Source organism: Cupressus sempervirens, chromosome 2 (genome assembly GCF_028749045.1).
Source record: "Cupressus sempervirens isolate cs-2001-9-10 chromosome 2, ASM2874904v1, whole genome shotgun sequence".
Classification (NCBI taxonomy): Eukaryota; Viridiplantae; Streptophyta; class Pinopsida; order Cupressales; family Cupressaceae; genus Cupressus; species Cupressus sempervirens.
Window position 1 is genome coordinate 115,602,028 of NC_143119.1, and position 20,223 is coordinate 115,622,250.

Consider the following 20,223-nt stretch of genomic DNA (forward strand, 5'->3'; position numbering starts at 1 on the left):
TCTAAAGATTTATACTAAACTTCAAAATCTGAGTTATATGATGGAATGGTTGAGCATCAAAAGCATTCTGTTCTTGGGCCTTGCTAGAGGACATTGTTACTCTTTCATATTAACCCAATACACAAAATAATTTATTGCATATTAAAATATATGGGAAATGTTTGTTAGAAGCATCAACTGTACCCTTACAGTCTCAAACAGAGCCAAATGGTTTATACAAATCAACGACAGTAATCTGTTTCAGAATAATATTTTTCATAACATCAGATGGCTAAAGAATTATTGTACAGATCCATTGGAGGAAATCAATGTGCTACCTTGACACATGTTGATTGCGTTGTTTGGAACACTGTTGGGGACAATCGATCTAAAATGATTTTGAGACTGCTGCAAGCATAGATTTGTTTTGTGTACCTTCTGTAAGCATGCCTTCCTTAAGCATATTTATTACTTGGAGATGAAGAATATTTATTTATATTCCAAGAGGTTTACAAAGCTGTCATGCACTAGCTTAATGGTCCTCCACAACATGTGGACATAAACCTGAAATTGTTTACCATACAGGTAAAGTAAATGAACGCATACAGACAATGGAACAGAATAGCAGAATTATATTTGCATATGCCAGACATACATTATGCTTGATAAGATCAATGATGAATGATAGATCATAATAATTTACAATGATCCCAGACGGGATATAAATACTATCCGTCGAACCTTTCCGAAGGAGTCCGTCGGCCACAAACATTAAATCCGCTACAAACTATTTACCTGTCGGCTACAAAATACAAAACACCGACGACAATCATTCCGTCGGCTACAGAAAAACCGTCGGGACCATCCAGTCGGTCGACAGAAATCATAGTTTGCAAACTCTCCAAGTACTCTCAGAGTTGCCCAGTACTCCCAAGTTTTTTTGCTGGGTGAGTACTCTCAAGTTTAACTCTCGCATATTTATAGACGTAAAAAAATGTAGGTAAAAATGTTGATGCAGGGAAAACATTGGATTGGATGCATTTTTCACATCATTTTAGTGCTATCACACTACACATTTTCTCTATTGAAATGTCAATTACTAATTTAATGCATTTTGTAATTGTATTCTACAAAAAAAAAATATGGTTCTTTAAGAGATTCTAAATTTTTGGACTTTCTGAGTTGCCGAGTTTTCCCTGAGTATATGCCAAGTTGGAAATTTTGGGCTTGCCGAGTACTCTTTGAGTCCGAGTTTGCAAACTATGCTTGAAATAGACATTTGTTGTGTGGCCATTGTTCGATAGTTTGCTGGCTTCAGAGGATTTGTAGGGGCAAATGAAATTGTTGACCCCAAACATTGTTACTTCAAGAATGTGATGTACTTTTCCCTTCTGCACCTGAGGGTGTTCTTAACAAGGAAATTTGTCGTGATGTAAAGTGTAAATTCAAAGTGAGGTAGCAAATCATCACTCAAACACTGAAGTGTTTCCAGATGTTCGCTTTGCAGTCCAACTTGTAAAGCTTGTTGCTAACTTGGATTTCGATCTCCAACAGAGAGGAGGGCATGTTGAGGCATATGACAGTAAGCTTAATATGTGGAAGAACATAGACAGATCTCATGTGAAGAGTATGCAGAGCACTTCAAAATTTTGAAATGCAATTCCTAAGCATGGCAGAGGTGAGCCGCTTTACTTGACAACAGTGGTATTGGGTAATAAGCTCTATTTTCCCAGGGGCCATTGACTTTGTCAGGTATATGACCACTATATGTCCACCATTTATGTGTTTGATATATCACCTTATGCAGAAGAATAGTGATGGAAGTGCGTTGATCCTGTAGAACAAAATCTTTGTAAAGAGACGTGCAACCACTATTGTATTGTAAGGATGTGAAGCCAACAACATTATTGGAGCAGGCTAATTTTCTCATCGTTGAAGTCGTTAGAGATAATTTAGACCTGATTGCATTCTTGAAGAAGGGTATCCTTCTGCGATAGAGGGAGCAACTAGGGGATTTCTTTAGTTAACTAATAAGGATCTTGGACAAGGAGGTCAGAAGATTGAAATCAGATTTAGAGGGAGTCTGACAGTTCATCAGAAGCAACCTTGGACAAGGAGGGCAAAAGGTTGATATCTTCTTAATGATTTCTTATCCACAACGAAGAAGTTTGAGGTACATACCTTGTTAATGAGCTCTTCTTTGTGAGAGAAGTTCTTGAGGTAAAAGGCCTTGTTCTACCCTCTGATATGGTCTATGGTGGATGTCATATATATGATGCCACGACAACATCACGCAAGAGAACTTGTGGTGATTTATGTATAATTATGATATGATTAACCTTGTGAGGTGACAATCTCACAATGATAAGAGACTTGTATATTGTTATCTTCATTGTGAGGTGACAATCTCACAATGAAGGTTCATGTCTCATAAAATAATTTCCATTACTTTTGTAGATTTCCTGAAATCCATTATGGTGGGTAACACATGTAGTGATACCAGATGACATGCCATAGTGATAGACATCTTAAATCCATTATTGTGGGTAACTCATGTGGTGATACTTGACGACATGCCATAATGGTAGATATCTTAAATCCATTATTGTTAGTAGTAGTAATCTTTCCTTAGTTGTATTTATTTGTATTTATTTGTTTAATTGGGATAAAGCAAGGTATCCCTTATGTAATTTTTTGTCCTCTAGTCCAAGTGTAAGGACATGCCATTTGCTTTTTCTATTGTCTATGTGTGAGGACATATCATTTTAGTAATTCTTTTTATAAGGAAATTAGTTTATACTCCTTAAGAGGATGTTGAGACTTACCCACACTTATTATGAATGTTGGCATTCATAGATTGGTGAGCTATTTTTGTAACTTCTCTCCTCATCTCTATTTAAGAGATGTCTCTCTCTCATTTTTCTTGAATTCAACACACAACACTATTATTGTAATAAGCTTATTACTCTCTCTCTCTCTCTCTCTAGGCTTTGCTTCATTCATAATAATTCAGTAGGGGTTTTTCTTTGCTTCTCCTCTTTCAAAATCTTGTTCTCCTCTTGTTGGCGTCTTGGCTCATGCTCTTGGAATTTGGTTGTCATGGTAACATCTCATTACTCTTGCGCTCTTGGATTCATTTGTTTTGCTTGTTCTACTTTCATTTTTCTCACAATTATCGTGGGTAATACATGTGGTGAAACCTAACGACATTTCGTAGTGATAAATATCTTAAATCCATCATGGTGGGTAACAATTGTGGTGATACCTGATGACATGCCATAGTGGTAGATATCTTAAATCCATTATGGTGGATAACATAGATGGTGATATCCAATGACATGCTATAAAGATAATTCTTTAAATCTATTATGGTGGGTAACACATGTGGCGATACCTAATGACATGCCATAATAGTAGTTACCCTAATCCATTATAGTGGATAATACTTATGGTGATATCTGACAACATGCTATAATGGTGGGTATCTCCAAATCCTTTATGGTGGATAACACATATGGTGATATCTGACGACATGCTATAGAGGTAATCTTGTAAACTCATTATGGTGGGAGTTTCTTTAATAGTTCCTGATGACATGCAATAATGGTAGAGATCCTAATCATTTTTAGTGGATAACACATATAGTGATATCCAACGATATGCCATAAAGATGATTTGTACATCCACTATAGTGAATATTCATTAAGTTAATATTTCTCCACCTAATATGAAAGCTTCCTTAGCTAAAGATGGAGTGTTAAAGTTAGCTTCAGGATACTTACATATCTAATTCATAGTGATGTCTAAAATAATATGAAGTATTATATTAGATATTAATTGATTAATTTTATTATGAATTATTTATACATATGCTTATTTATCATTCTCATAATTAAATCATTTAAGATAGCGTCAAGAGGACGAATTATAAGTTATCAAGAAGGATTCCTCCCTAGCTAAGAGGTGTTTACCGTACAGGTAAAGTAAATGAACGCACACAGAAAGTAACAGCAGAACAGTAGCATAATATTCGCAATAGTAAGTGAATGATGTTTTACAATGATCCCGGACGGGATATAAATACTACTGCCGAACCTTCCCGAAGGAGTCTGTCGGCCACAATTATTTTATCCGTTACAAACTATTTACCACCGGACCGTCGGCTACAGAAACATCCGGAACCATCCAGTCGGCTAACAAGAGGCAGTGTTGATGGTATTGTAGCTATGGTCAAATTCCTTTATGCTAACATAAATAACATAAAGGTTGCGATAATATAATTATTGTGTTAAAATAATATGATAGATAATTGACAATATAAATATTATAGGAATAATAATTATATTATATACTTATTATATTAAATATAATAATATAGTAATAATTATATTAAATATAATAATATTGTAATTGTTATATTCAATATAATGATATAATAATAATAATATAATATTATATAATATAATGATATGAAAGGTGTTGTCCCTTGGTTACGGGGCACCACCATCATATATGTAGGAAGATTGAGTCTTCCTCTAAGTGCGGGATTGAAAAATATGTACAATCTAAAAGTTAAACATTTTGAAATTAGTAATGGGTAGGGGATTTTAATAACCCCAATTGGTTATAAGTTAGTTAAACACCAAATCTTGATAATTTAGTTGTTTGACATTTTGTCAAACACTTTGCAAGCAAGCTCTGATACCACTATAATATCCCTTCAATTCTGAATTAAATTTTCTTATTCCTTAACCTGAGAATATCATCAAACACTTTGCACACAAGGGATATATTGCAGATCTAAATTCTGTTTTCTTTCTAAATGCCAAACTTTAATAAATATGCTTGCAAAAAACTCCAAAACATCTATCAATGAAGATGCAAATTTTTTTTGTATTATTTTGAAACATATAGCATTGGTTACAAATGAGAAAATATGCATCTACAAAAATAAAACATTATGGCAATGCTTGCTATGATTTTCAATGATATTCTAATCTCTTTTAACAACTTTTTGATATAAGATTCTGATATAAATCAGGTTATAAGACTTCCACACTGATTTCTAAATCCTTACAAATGCCCTAAGATATTAAGATCTAACCTCAATGCAATGCAAAATATAAATGGATAGGAACTTGGAAACCGCCCCAAAAGAACCCTGGATTTTACTGTAGCGATGGTACTATAGCAAAATACTACAACGACGACATTGTAGCAACAAAACTGTTCACCTTCAACTACAGGAAAGTCATTCAACTCTTCTATAATCATTAACCAAATATCTCAGCCCTATTGCAATATGTTTGGAGATTAATATCAGACTTATTCCTTCAAAATTTACTCCTCAAATCTGGCCTTAGGCCACAGGTTCGACACAATGAAAAGACTGATTGTTTTCTCCAATAGTTACAACCCTTCGGAGGATCTTTCACCACCTCAGTTATGCGAATCAATGTGAGTGTTTGTTCCCAATGACCAATGTAGCAAATTGCAGAAACCCTTGGCTCCACAAGTTATTAGGCAAAGTAGATGGCAACACATTTGATAACCAACAATGAGGCTTCCCTCCTTATTTATTCTTTTCCTCAAGAGGTCGACCTCCTTCTATAAGAAATAAAAATAATAATATGTAATTTTACTTTCTAGAAGATTCTAGAAGATTCACCCTTTCTTACAATAATAATTCATTGCACGTTAAAGTAATATTAAAAATATAATTAATATAAAGTGCAAATATCATAAGCTACAAGAAGTTCGTGGCTGCTAGAAACCTGTAACTGCTAGACGTTTGTGGCTGTAGGAAGATTATGACAACAGTAAGAACTGCCCACACGACCCTCTACTCAACACATTGGCCTTTGAGGGTCCGATCATAGGCCAAACTCCATTAAATCTGAGTGCTAGTGAGAAGGGGACATTACAGTTTGCCCTCCCTGAAATTACTTGTCCTCAAGCAATCTCAACTTTGGATGCTGCAAAATTTCCCCACCTTCCCAAGTAGCATCCCCAACAGCAAGTCCTTCCATTTGTTGAAATATTCCCTGATAACATGTCTCCTCACCTGTTTCTCCCTAACATCCAATATAGCCTTTGTCCAGAATCATCTTACCCTCATCATCTAAGGGTGGTAAAGTTGTGGAAGGAAACACTCAATGTCCTAACGCCTTCGTGAGGCATGACACATTAAAAACATTCTGGACCTTACTATCAGCTGGCAACTCCAATTCATAAGCTACATCACCCACACGCCTAATGATTTTGAAGGGTCCATAGTATTGTGACTTGAGCCTCTCCGCACCATTCTTCTTGAGTGTAGACTGTCTATAAGGCTATAGCATCAAGCATACCATATCTCCTACCTCGAATGAATGTTCAACTCTCTTCTGATATGCATATTGCTTCTGTTGGTTTTCTACTCTCTGAATATTCTCCTTGAGAACCCTCATGATATCTTTATTTTCCTACAGCAAAGCTCCAGCACTAGGCACTCTACTATTACTCATCAATAAATCAAGAAAGTTGGGTGCCTCATAACCATACAAGATCATAAATGGTGTCATTTAAATAGAAAGATGGTTGGTGTTATTATAGTAGTACTCACAAAGACATATGCACTTCACCCATCCCTTTTGCTGCCTTGCTATGTAGTTCCTAAGATATCCTTTCTTGGTTAGATCAAAAAGTGGTTCTGCATGCCATGAATATCCATTAACAAATCTGCAGTGAAAGCCACATGAGCCCAAAATTCCTCTAAGCTATGTGAGACCCTCAAGTATAGGCCACTTAATTATTGTCTTGACCTTGTCTAGAACTATGCATACTCCTTTTGTGTTGATGATGTAGCCTAAATACAAGAATGCTTTGAAGCCTAATTCACACTTTGATTCCTTGACATACAAAGATTCTTTGCCAAGAATACCCAAACCTGTATTAAGATGTGTAATATTCTCCCTCTATGATTTGCTGTTCATCAAGATATCATCCAAGGAAACTAGCACAAACTGCCTGAAGTGTTGTATGTTTGGATGATAAGTAGGTTTTTGCTGCTCCTCATGTATTGGCATCAAAACACAATCTGCTGCCCACTCAACCATGTCATAACACATGAGTTGTTCCATCCTCCTAAAAGATATAGTCCTACAGCTAGAGTCTCTAAGGGCCTTTAGCACATGGCTCTTCCCATCCATCTGAAATCTTATTTCCATGTCCTGAAGATAAAGGGGTTATTCACCTATGTCATGAAACCATGTCATTCCCAATGCCATATCAGTATGTCCGATGTTCACCACATAAAAATCTACCTTAAACTCAAAGTTATTCAAACTCACGGGCAGATCTGGAATCTTCGTGTTGTACCTAAGAGTGTAGCTGTCTGCAACCTTTACTCTGGTACCCTTAAAGTCCTTTGTTTGTATATTGCATCTCTCAACCAACTGGGTATAAATGAAGTTATGTGTGGCTCTTGTGTCAAGCAAAATAATGATTTGTTGCCCAGCTAAAACTCCATATAGCCTAAAGGTTCTGTCACACGGTATGCTAGTGAGACATGCTTCTTGTAGCTGAACCATCTCTTCCTTTTCAGCCTTTTCTTCATAATGTTTTGATCTTGCTGCCTCAAAATCTTCTTGATCAGATTGCTCATCTGGATTTTCAGATTTAGAATCCTCATACAATGTGCACATAACACGGCTAGCCTTCCCCTTTGGCCTTAGTGGACAATCATGGTTTGTTTCATTGAACCTTTTGCAACAAAAACACAACTTCCTATGCAAATCATTAAGTGTTTCTCGATGTAGGGTTGCTAATTCCCCCTTTGGATCTACCCCTTTCTGAATTGCCCAAAGATGATCCTCAATCCGTTTGTGCATCATGTTATGATGAGATAACGCTGCAATAATCTCATCCTCCTCCACCTTCAGCTAAGTCTCCAAGCTATAAACAACTTTAGCTGCACCTGAAGAACCCTCAACTGTTCTTGTTTCTCCATGTTTGGAATCTTCACCATATCCTTTAGTTGATCAGACTCAACAACTTCATTGTTGTCATTGGAACCAGGTACAGTTTCAGATTCATTCTCTGATTGAAATAAGAGTCTTCTAATGTTATCCATCCTCTTTTGCCTTTGTATGTTGATTAGACTGACCTTTCCTTTGACTTTTTGAAGACATTGTTTTGCATTGGCAGCCACCAATTTAGCACTTTTAGCTTTTTGCAACCATTCATCATTCATTTCTTTAAACCTCTTTACCTCTTTAATGCTAAAGTATGTCAGACCAGCTCTCGTATGATTGATATCTTTGTGTTTACTAATAGGTGTATGACTTCTATTAATGAATGATATCATAGCGCTTACTTTCTCCTTATCACAAGCTGTTATCTCATGAGAATGATGGTGTATAACACAATTGTCCTCAAACAAATCAGTAATAATATCGTGCCATTGTAAAGTGTTACCGTCATCACTTGTAATCAAAACACTAAAGTCTGCTCCACTAAGTAGAGGATCAACCTTCATATCCACCTTAAGAGGCTCAATCAAATGATGAGGTCTTTGTAATTGCCCCTTCCAAAACAATATCTTTGACTCAAACGAGTCTGAATTAGAAGCATTATGTTGTGTGCTATTATCCATACACATACCCACATTCAAGGAACTTCTGCTATGCTTCTCAACATAACACTCAACTGCATGTTCATCTAGCTCGCATTCTTGGGACTCCATGCTAATAGCAAAATCTTCAAACTCAATTTCTAAGGGCTGTTTTGAAAAATCAGACTCATCATGACATGAATCCGCATCATACATTCTGTCATTAGTACCCACTTCTTGAGTACTACCATGTGACAACTCAAGGATAGCATTCTGCACTGCTAACCATTGAGGATGCAAGGTTTCATAACTGATGTCATAAAATTCAGAAGTGTTCATGTGATTACCATTCATGGCACCGGGATCTTGAGTGTCAATACCCAAGATCAATTCCATAACCTCTTGTGAAACCTCTTGTAAGGATGATGTAGACAAATCATTGCCCAAGACTGTTATATATATTTCTTGATTCAAATCTGCATGTCTATCAAATTCATCATATAACTTTTTACATACCTTATTGGAACTAGAAGACATAAAATCATTCTCCTTTATCATGGATTGAAGATTCTGGAAAGTGTCTAGCTTATGAATCCAAGACTGAACTGCAACGTTCCCACTGCCATCAAGCATAGGTAATGTGAATGTGTTGGCTGCATGCTTCGGATCTTTGTTTTGATCTCTTGGTCTTCAATCTCATCTTATCTTGCATTGGTTTCTCCTTTGATGTGGAAATCTGTCAAAGCTCAAGTGTTCCCTAACCTCTGGTGTCAATCATTCCCATTCAACATTCTCTGCCATAAGATGATTTGCAAATGTTGCCTCTCCTTCAACATTACCATCTTCAAGTTCATCCCTTAGAAAGGTAGGGCATGTAGGCCCATTAATGGTACAGGTGGGAGCTTTGTGTGGTTTACTCCTATCATCATCTAGCACTTTCTTTTGTCTGTCTTGCGGGGTCATTTGTCATATTGTTGTAGTGAGTGCTCATAGTGCTTCAGCTATCTATTGCTGCCCCGCTACAATATGTCTAAAAAATTCTCGTGCCTCTTTTTCTTCAATGTCTCTAACATATCTTCCTTCGTTTCTTGGTGGTTCTCCTCCTCCCATGTCACCCATCTCTTCTAAGGGTATATTCTCAAACTGATTTTGCTCTCGTTCTCTTCTCCTATGAGTGCAAACCCTAAGGTGACCTTGCTGTTGTAGCTGCATATGAAACTCCAACCCTCCAGGATGGCAGGATTAGGGCTATGATACCACTGTAACCCCAATTGGTTATAATTTCGTCAAACAACAAATCTTTATAATTAATTGTTTGACATTTCGTTAAACACTTTGCAAGCAAGCTCTGATACCACTGTAATATCCCTTTCAATTCTGAATTAAATTTTCTTATTCCTTAACTTGAGAATTTTGTCAAACACTTTGCGCACAAGATATATAGTGCAGATCTAAATTTTGATTTCTTTCTAAATGCCAAACTTTAATAAATATGCTTGCAAAGAACCTTAGTTACCGGATTCGTGCCCTAGAGGCCGGATTTGGATTCGGGTCCGATCCTGATCCAGATTCGTGCCTGGATTCGTGCAGATCCGGGCAGGATCCTTGTTTTACACAGTGGATTCGTCCGGATTCATGGCCCACGAATCCTGACGAATCCACTGTGTAAAACAAGGATCCTGCCCGGATCTGCACGAATCCAGGCACGAATCCTCAAGGATCGACAAGTTTAAGTGAGTCTAAGTTATTTAATATGACTTTTTAAAATATATTTTTTTGCTTTCTAGTGCTAAAATGACCTTTTTATGCATTATATATACTAATAAATGAGAGAAACAAATAAATAAATAAATAAATATATATATATATATATATCTGTTACTAGTTGGGGCTTGGGCAAGATCAGTAATATATATATATATATATATATATATATATATATATATATATATATATATATTCACGAATCCCCCACGAATCCTAATCGGGGGGAAAAAAAAATCACGAATCCACGGATCCGATTCACGTGCCCGAATCGGATTCGTATCACGAATCGGTAACTAAGCAAAGAACTCTAAAACATCTAACAATGAAGATGCAATTTTTTTTTTGTATTATTTTGAATCATATAGCATTGGTTACAATGAGAAAATATGCATCTACAAAAATAAAACATTAGGGCAATGCCTGCTATGATTTTCAATGATATTCTGATCTCTTTTGACAACTTATTGATATAAGATTCTGATATAAATCATATTACAAGACTTCCATACTGATTTCTAGATCCCTACAAATGCCCTAAGATATTAAGATCTAACCTCAATGCAATGCAAAATATAAATGGATAGGAACTTGGAAACCACCCAAAAAAACTTGGATTTTACTATAGTGACGACACTGTAGCAAAAATACTGTAGCAACGACATTGTAGCAGCGAAACTGTTCACCTTCAGCTACAGAAAAGTCTTTCAACTCTTCCAGAATTATTAACCAAATATCCCAGCCCTACCGCAATATGTCTGGAGATTAAAACCAGACTTATTCCTTCAAACATTACTCCTCAAATCTGGCCCTAGGCCACAAACCTGGCACAATGAAAAGACTGATTGTCTTCTCCAATTGTTGCAACCCTTCGAAGGATCTTTCACCACATCAATTATGTGAATCAGTGGGAGTGTTCGTTCCCAATGATCAATGTAGAAAACTGCAAAAGCCCTTGGCTCCACAAGTTATTAGACAAAATAGATGGCAACACATTCGATATCCAACAATGAGGCTTCCCTCCGTATTTATTCTTTTCCTCAAGACGTCGGCCTCCTTCTAGAAGAAATAAAAATAATATTTAATTTCACTTTCTAGAAAGTTCACCCTTTCTTACAATAATAATTAATTGCACTTTAAAGTAATATTAAAAAGATAATTAATATAAAGTGCAAATATCATAAGGCTACAGGAAGTTTGTGGCTGTAGGAAACCTGTAACTGCCAGACATTTGTGGAAGATTATGACAACAGTAAGAACTGTCCACACAACCCTCTCCTCAACACCTTGGCCTTCGAGGGTCTGATTATAGGCCAAACTCCATTAAATCTGAGTGCTAGTGAGAAGGGGACATTACAGGGATGTCCTCTTTTCATCCCACTGTCCCCAAAATGTTTCTAAAATGGAAATAAGTCCCCTGGGGATAAGAAACGTGTCCTGTACCCTATTTTGATCAATATTAAAACTTAATTATTTAATAGAATATTGAACATATGACTTAATATTAGCTTGAAGTGGTGCGAATGGAGCAGCTTTGATGCAGTGAAAATGATAAATATGATCTCCAATTTTTACTAAGCATCAATATATTATCCAAATACATAATAATGGATCATCCAAGGCGAGGATAGAGAATATCAGTAGTGAGCTCCATGTATGCTGTAGGAACATTGTTGAGCCCAAAGGGCATCATAAATCATTCATAAAGAAAATATTTAATTTTCATGCAATTTTCTAACAATGAGTAGGATTTTTTTATAGCTAAAGTAGACCCATTTTTGTGAAAGATCAAGGTCATTGATCTCGGCAATGGGTGTCTGTTCTTTATAATTATTTAAGTTAAAACTTTATTGTTAGTGACCATCCTCCACTCATCTTTAAATTTTTGAGGTAATAAAAGCTGGAGATCCACAAGGAGAGGTGCTGGGTTGTATCTCCTCTTTTATCTTAAGTTTATTGATCCACTTGTCTACATTTGCACTTTTCAATTTATGATAGAAAATATTTTTTGAAAGGTGGCAAAACTTTTGGCTCTTCAAAAGCATGCAACCTTTGTCAAAATTTCTTGTAGTAGGTCCTTACCTTGGTCAATCATATATAGTGCTTGAGTACTTTGATAAGTTTAAACTACTTTCTTTACAACAGTCTTACCTAAAATGAAATATGATTTAGCATTGGGAAAGTAAGCTATACATCTTCAAAGCTATTAGCTTTCCACAACCCACAGGAATGTTCGCTAGTTTTCTGGATTTGACTGTGTTAGAATTCAATGGTAAAAAATTCTAAGAGTAGCGAAATTCAGACAACTAGCAAACACTTATATACCTTACCATTTATTTGGATCTTTACGTATTTGGTCATCCATTACAAATTGCTCTCTGGTCATACTGGAATGGGGATTGAAGAAGGAAATGTGAACAATCTGGGGGCTATTCATCACATTCAATTGTAGCCTTGAAATGCTCGAAAACAAAATGTATTGCACAACCTTGTTGATAAGAAGGTCCATATTCCTGAACCCAACCTAGATGGCATGGTTGAGGATGATCATTTTATGGGAAATTGAAAAGTGGTAACCAACCTTTTAATAACTGAATTTTTCTTGCTTCCATTTTGAGTTATCCAGAGAATCGTTTGATTTTTTATTTGGCAGTTTTGCATAAAGATAGACAATTCAGAGGCCTTAGTGAAGTTCTCAGTCCTGAGGACAAGGGCAGTTTTAGGATTTGTAAGCTTTTATCAACCATGGGTGGATCTTGCACATCTTCTACTTTCACTTGCTGCTCTTCGACAATGAGAATAGTCCTGTCTTTCTCACCCAGGTACCTTGCACTCATCAATTTTAGTCATTCCAATGCATGTACTTGCTGCAAAGTAGTTTCATTTTATTACATGCTATGGAGAAGTGTAATGCCCCATTTCTTGGCGAGTATGCAAAATTAAATATTATGATTTATATCTGTTATATGATTGTACATTCCTTCTCTGATTTATATCTATGATGTATATTCTATTTATGGTGATCATGATGTTATGCTACTGTGCCTTTCTATATGACGCATGATTTTTTTCCTATATGGATATGTACTTTATCAATGGATTAGATGCTTATATTGTCAATGAATGTGATTCAGCTACTGACTGATAATGATGTAAGTTTTTATATTTTTTATGCACAGTTTAATTTATATGATGAGGTATAGACGATAGATGATTATGATATGAGTATTAACATGTGTGTAGGATGCATTTATTTTTGCTGTGCCAGAGTACTAGACCATGATGATGATTAGGACTAATGAGGAAAACGTAGTGACACAACCAGGTTAAGAAGTGATTAGAATAAGTTAGGTGGGAAAATGAACCGTCATTGAAATCCTATTCACTAATTAAAAATAATTTAGATAAAGTGATTTTTGGGATAAATGTAACATATATCTAATAAATCACTCTATGGCTAAAGTATGCTATTTTAATGGAGGAATTTCCAAAAGCGATTGCCAAGAACAAAATAAAAAATGGAATCTTGTGAAGGAGAAATCATTGGAGAAGTTTGATTTAAGGGTAAATCTGGTATTCTTTTTATTATTGCAATTTTGATTCCGACCAAGACTACAGAATTGCAATTATTCACGAAACCTCACAGGCTAATAGGAACAGTTGCTTTGATAACACTGTAATATCTCACTATGATATTTTGTCCTGTTTTTACCACAGAAATTTAAGCAAACAATCTGCATGTAAAATTAACTCTTATTTATCCAATAGCTAATTTTGAAAACATATAATATCTGAAAACAAGGAGGATTATTGCCCTCAAAATAGATAAATTATTTCAACCATGTTTTTCTTCAAACAGTAACAGTTTTGCCCATTTGTGGATTCCATTGCAAAACCACCTCAAAGTTGAATTGGATTTCCGAATTGGGTTTCTGTCGAATCTGCTAATAAAATCTCAAGGGTTTCTGTCTTCAGGAAATCGAATCTAAAATAAGAAGCTCCCAGAGCTATGCTAAGAAAAATGAATAAACCAAGCATTAGCAAACAGAGCTTCTCTAGGTTCTTTGAAAGCATCCCTGTGATCCTTCGTTTTCCAACTGCCTGTCTCTTGGAATTCATCTTCTGTCTCTTTATTATTGCCCTCTTTTATAAAAAATGACTGTTATTAATTTTCATTGTGTGTCATTTTAATACTTTTTTAAAGTTGTCTTTTTAATTCCAATGTCCCTAAAAAGAGACATTACAAAATATATGTTGCAGAAACCTTTGCAACTCATCCATTGTCAATTTTCAATGCAAAGCTTAAGAAGTTAATTCAAATCTTTCCTTTGTGATGTGCTTTCCTCCTATTCTCTATAGTTTTCATAAAAGAATTTGCTTCCATTTTGAACACTACTTCATGGGTGATGAAATGCCTTCCAACTGACTTTGAAGTTTGTATCAGTGCAAAGTAACTGGCAAATGGGATACTATAGTGCACACAGTTTCTTATTGATTATATTTGACATTTGTTACCACAGGATCATTTCAGCTTTGTTTGCCTGATGTATTGCATTGGATATTGGCAGATAATATATGGTTTACTTTGTTGTTACTTTAAGCAGTATTAGCTTTCAATGTGTTGGGAACAAAAGGTGGAGATCGATAGACATTAATCTCAAAGAATTTATTCCATGAAAATATGAAAAGAGCTCATGGTTCTAATAAATTCATATATTGATGCTTTTCCAGGTTGCTTGAAGATCATCTTTATTTTTGTCATGTTTTTAACATACCAAAGTTTCCGTGCTAAAATCTGCAGATTGTAATGAGTTAACTTACTGATGCTACTGCAGGTTGCCTCAAGATTGCCTTTGGTATTTGCAGATAGAGTTCATCGTTCAAAGGTATTTTTTCCTAACTATATTGAAATTCTCATTTAGCCAAAAGAGTGAAGGGATAATTTAACAGGAAAGGATGTAGAAAACTGCTTTGTGGTTGGAAATCGCTTTTTTATACTATATGCCATGTGGCCATCTGAACCTCCTTTGGGATCTTCTTTGTCCTTTGAGGTGCTACTTTTAAGTGGGGCTTTGATTTGCCAACTATTGTGACAATGTACAATGTTAAAATTTACAGCTTTATGCACATATTTATAAGAAATCTGTTGAAGGACGTAGCATTTGCAACCAATCAAAATTAAAATGAAAAATTAAACATAAAGAAAAATGGCATTCTTGAAGGAGTTAGTGATATAATTCCTTTAATGCTGGATCAGCATAACTGAAAGAAATTTATCCAGATTAGCATAGAGGACTGGAGTGACTCAAGACTTTCAAAATCCAAGCACCATTGTCAAGCAATGTTCAAAGGAAATAATGTAGAGAATCCGCAAGGCAATTATCAACAAGTACTGGATGGTATACATTTAGATATGCTTTAGGGTTTGGTTGATGTAGATACTATAGCCCACTGATCACTTTCCATCTTCCATTTCCATTGTTTGAAAATATGACCTTTGAATTTGTCAATTTCGGATCTCGATGTGTTAACCATAAGTTTAATATTGTTTTGTTTTCTTACAATTTTTTTGAGAGTCTTCATTTTCATTGATTCATGAATTGAAACAAATGAATTGTTGTTAGGGTTTACATATGTGTTACAATTTGCACTTAAATGATGTAGTAACTACCCAGGCAACAACCTTGGCTTTGGTACAAAATGTTAGGGATTTCGACCCTTGTGACAAAGAGACTGATTACCAGGGATGATGAAAACTGAAGATTCTGTACTTGGAACAATCAACAAGATTTGCTTTGTCGAATGCATTTTCAAAAACTACAATAAAGAAACCACCCACACAAGGATAAATCTGGACATACCCGCCCAAAAATGGCTCCCAATTCACTGAAATCCAATTGTGGAACTCACTCAGACTCTATCAACTCACCCAAGTCACCCAACTCGAAGAAAACTTCAATATTATTTTTCACTGCCCCCCCCCCCCCCCCCCCCACCTCATCTGCTATGTCCACTGTAATGAACCTTGCTATTTGGGGTTTGATTAAATTCCCTGATCCTTCCTCCTGCATGCCAAACTTCTTTGAAACCCCAATGTTTTGGGTTTTCAAAGTTGCAGCATGCATCTCCGCATTACCCACCTTACCAATCCTTTTTGTTAGAGCCCACCCCATGCTGTGGATTTTCCACACTGTGCGCAAATTAGTTTTTTTTTCAATCTCGACCCACCTTTAACCAACGACATCCGTTGTCGAGTACCGCATATTGCAACATTATTTTCCAAACAACCACTCTGCTTGCTTATAGTGTCCTGTGAATTTGGCATAGATGCATGGGGTTTTCATGAAGGTCCTTCCCTTGTGCCATTCTTGAGGTGACCACAATCCCAACCTAAACCTTGCGATGCACCTTGTGATCTAATAGCTATGCCCATCTTTCTGAGATGCCTGTTATGCTCTAACCACCCCAAATTCTTCTAGTAAACCTTTGTCATCGACATGAGCATGATGAAAAGCGGAAGCCTTAGTTGCAATCTCAAAAGCTAACAGGAGTAGTGAAATCCAGCTTTTTTAATATTATAATAGTTATTGTGATAAAATTATTGTTGATAATATAATGATTATATTGATAATGAATTATATGATATCGAATTATATATTAATTATACGGGTTATATATATATTGTTTTTGATTGGTAAGAGGCTGAAGCCAAGATTAATTATTATTATTATATGCTGTAATTAATTATCATTGTTATATATATAATTTATTAAACTTGCGTAGACTTAATCCAAGGCCTCCCAAACAAGAGGCTCATAATTTACCATTGTGTTGTAGGTGCATGCCTAGGTTATAATTATATATTAATTATATGAATTGATATAATTATATATGGCCATCTTGGAGAAGTAGTGACCGTTGATGAAGGGGCATCACCGATAGGTATAAAGGAAGAGTAAATCTTTCTTTCTTAGTAAAAAATAAATACACATAATCTTATTAAGAAGCAGTGCTTGAGGGAGACAATCAAGTATTGTCTATGGTTGGGTGGGCAAATCATTGCCTCTGGTTTAAGGAGCACGAAAAACAACATGGCATCAGAGCGGATGCATTCTCGAGCTTGTGCATTGGTTGAAGACATGGTGTTTAACAAATATTGTTGTGATGAGCATCAAGAGATGAAAGTATGGAGAATCACTTCCATGTTTGTGATCGAGTAGTAGGAGAATGATTCCTATGCAGATGATTTTTATCATTGAAAAATCAATATTTGTTGGTTATTAATGTTCGGCATGGTGAGAACATTTCTTTGTCCGCGTTGGTGAGATCGAAGAGTGTAGGGAAGCTCTTGGCATCAGGGAGCAGTATGACTCGGGACTTGAAGACAATTGACGGGCTTAGTGGCATGTTTACTCTTCGTATAATGCTCTTGTATTTCTGTATGTAGGTCTTGAATAAGTTCTCGCTTCCTTCCTCCATTGGAAGAGCTGAAGTCACCCTTGGTGTGGATATGCTCGTAAGTGTATGCAATCTCCTAGGGGATTAAAGGGAATGAGTTGCAATACTTGAAGACTCCTGGCTGCAAGGGATCTGGGAGTTAAGAATAAATATTTGTGTGCCTGCTTTACTAAAGAGCAGATTGACTTTCTTTAATATTGATTATTATAGTTTGAATTTTGTAGAGATGACAACTATTTGACATAGATCTTGAAATCAAGAGAGTTGATGTCAATCTGGATTTGTTTTATTACGAATACTATCCCGCAATAGCGTTGGCTTGAATGTGTGTGGGAGTTTGATCCATGTCGTGTTGGAGAGCGACATGGGAGGAGCTCGCTGCTGCAAAATTTGCACTCGATCTGGTCTGTTTGAGATGCTGGTTGGATCATCACTCAATGCTAACCCAATTAAAGTGGGATTTTCATAGTGAGGTTTCCATTGAGTATAAGGATAAGTTGATGGTCCTTTGGGATAACAAATTTGACCATTGATGAATAGAGGCCTGTTCAAAATATGATGCCTTGCGATAATTGATAGCTTCAATTGTAGGGTAGGGAACCTTGAAGCTTGCCATATGAAGGAGAGAAGCTATTGTTATTGTAAAATCAAACATGTGCCTTGGTATGAAACTTTAAGGCACCACAGGAGTATAAAGTCACTTTAACTACCGACTAAGCTATTTATGAAGTGGATCTGAGATGTAAATTAAATATCATTGGATGTAAGAAAAGAAAAAGAAAAGAGAAGGTCCAAATAAAGTGTAGATCACATGAAAAGGGTTGCTCGTGGTGGAGTGATGATCTGTGGTTCATGGCTTGACGACTGTGAAATCAATAATGTCTATTGTTGAAAGCTGATTGCAGAGGGAGTTATTGAGATTTGATATGGACCATGTGGTAGAGAGTAGTGGGAAGAGTGAAGGCACATAGTAGGACTTTTTACTCAAACAGAGTGTATAAAGGGATTTTTGTTGTTTAAAAACAATGGCTCTGCATTATAAATAAATTATGGTGTCACTGCTTCTTCTGCTAGGGATGGGTGATCTCTAATGCATTTTGTTGAGTTCCTACAAAACTTAGACAAACACAAAAGTGCAAAGACCAAACCTATTTGAACTTTAAAAAGAAGAAGATAATTGTGCAATCCAATATGAAATAAAAGAAGACCCAATACTGATTACGCATTTTAAGACTCACTCATCTTTTCTTGTATAAGAGTGTACAATGGAAGCACTTACTAGTTTGTATGGTAACAACTACTTGTGTACCCAATGACAATGGTTGAGGTTCAAGATGATCTTATAATGTCTCTTTAGATTCTTTGTAACAATGCAAGTAATTCGTGGTGTGTATCATTAAAAAAACAAAGGAGTTCAGCTCTTAAATTCACTTCTTGGTGTTTCATTAGAACAACAGTAGGAATGTTCTATAACATCACTTTGTATCCTATCAAATGATAATGTTTTCAGAATGCTTTCTTATTGCATTAGTGTTTCTCAAATATTTTTTAGTAGAAGAGAGTGCGAGTGTGAGGAGAAGAAGTATGGTGTTTTAGGAATGCTGTCGAGGCATTTGTGTAGGTGATGGTAGCATTTAAGATTACATATCAAAGTTGAGACAAGAGAGCCCTCCTAACGAGAGGGAGTAGACTGCCAGGGGATTTCGTTCTAATCTCAGGATGGTCATATTTTTGTCTTGTCCGGGGCTCAATGTTATGATAGTAGGTCCAAGGTGGTCTTGGATCTAGCACTTCCAGTCGTATATGGATCATGCTTTGTTGATGAGAGTGTTTTGGAGCAAGATATCTTCCATGATTGCGATCATGTGGGTAAGGCATACTTTCGTAACAAAGGGAGTGGCTAGAGGATTTTCTTCAGTTGACATCCAAGGATCTTGAGCCTATTGATTCAATAGGAGTGGGCTATGTTGAGATGGTTTCTAGTTATGGAGTTCTATTTATGTATGTAGGTTGGAAGGCCTTTATCTGGACACCTAGGTTGTGATATTTCTAAATAGACGGAGGCTTGGTGAGCTTGGTATTCCCCAAGAGTGATATAGACGGCTACCTTGTAATTTATGACAAGTCAAAGCATGTGGAGATGAAATATCAGTATAGTATTGATATGGTGCAAAGGAATCGTATTTAGTTGAGTTACATCTACACTAATGATTAGATGGCTAATATTCTCAGCAAGCCTCTTGCCAGAGTGAAGTTTGTGCATTTTTGAGACAAGCTTGTAGTTATTTAGAACGAAGTCCTTGCTGAGAGGGATTCTCAACGTCACTGATTCCTTGAGATGTACTTCAATTTATTCTTCTCTATAGGGGAGAAGTTTAAGGTGCAATCCCTTGTGTGCAATTTTCTATAAGGCGGAGTAATTTGAGATC

General features: G+C 36.0%; 1 protein-coding gene across 2 annotated transcripts in view; it reads left to right on the forward strand.

Annotated features, from left to right (window-relative positions):
- BIN4 (double-stranded DNA binding protein) overlaps window positions 1–20,223 on the forward strand; it is a 160,588-nt gene that overhangs the window by 56,045 nt on the left and 84,320 nt on the right. For both annotated transcript variants that reach the window (XM_089812844.1, XM_089812845.1), the window contains exon 5: window positions 15,172–15,222. In XM_089812844.1, coding sequence (XP_089668970.1) covers window positions 15,172–15,222 — 51 coding nt within the window. The remainder of the gene's footprint in view (window positions 1–15,171; window positions 15,223–20,223) is intronic.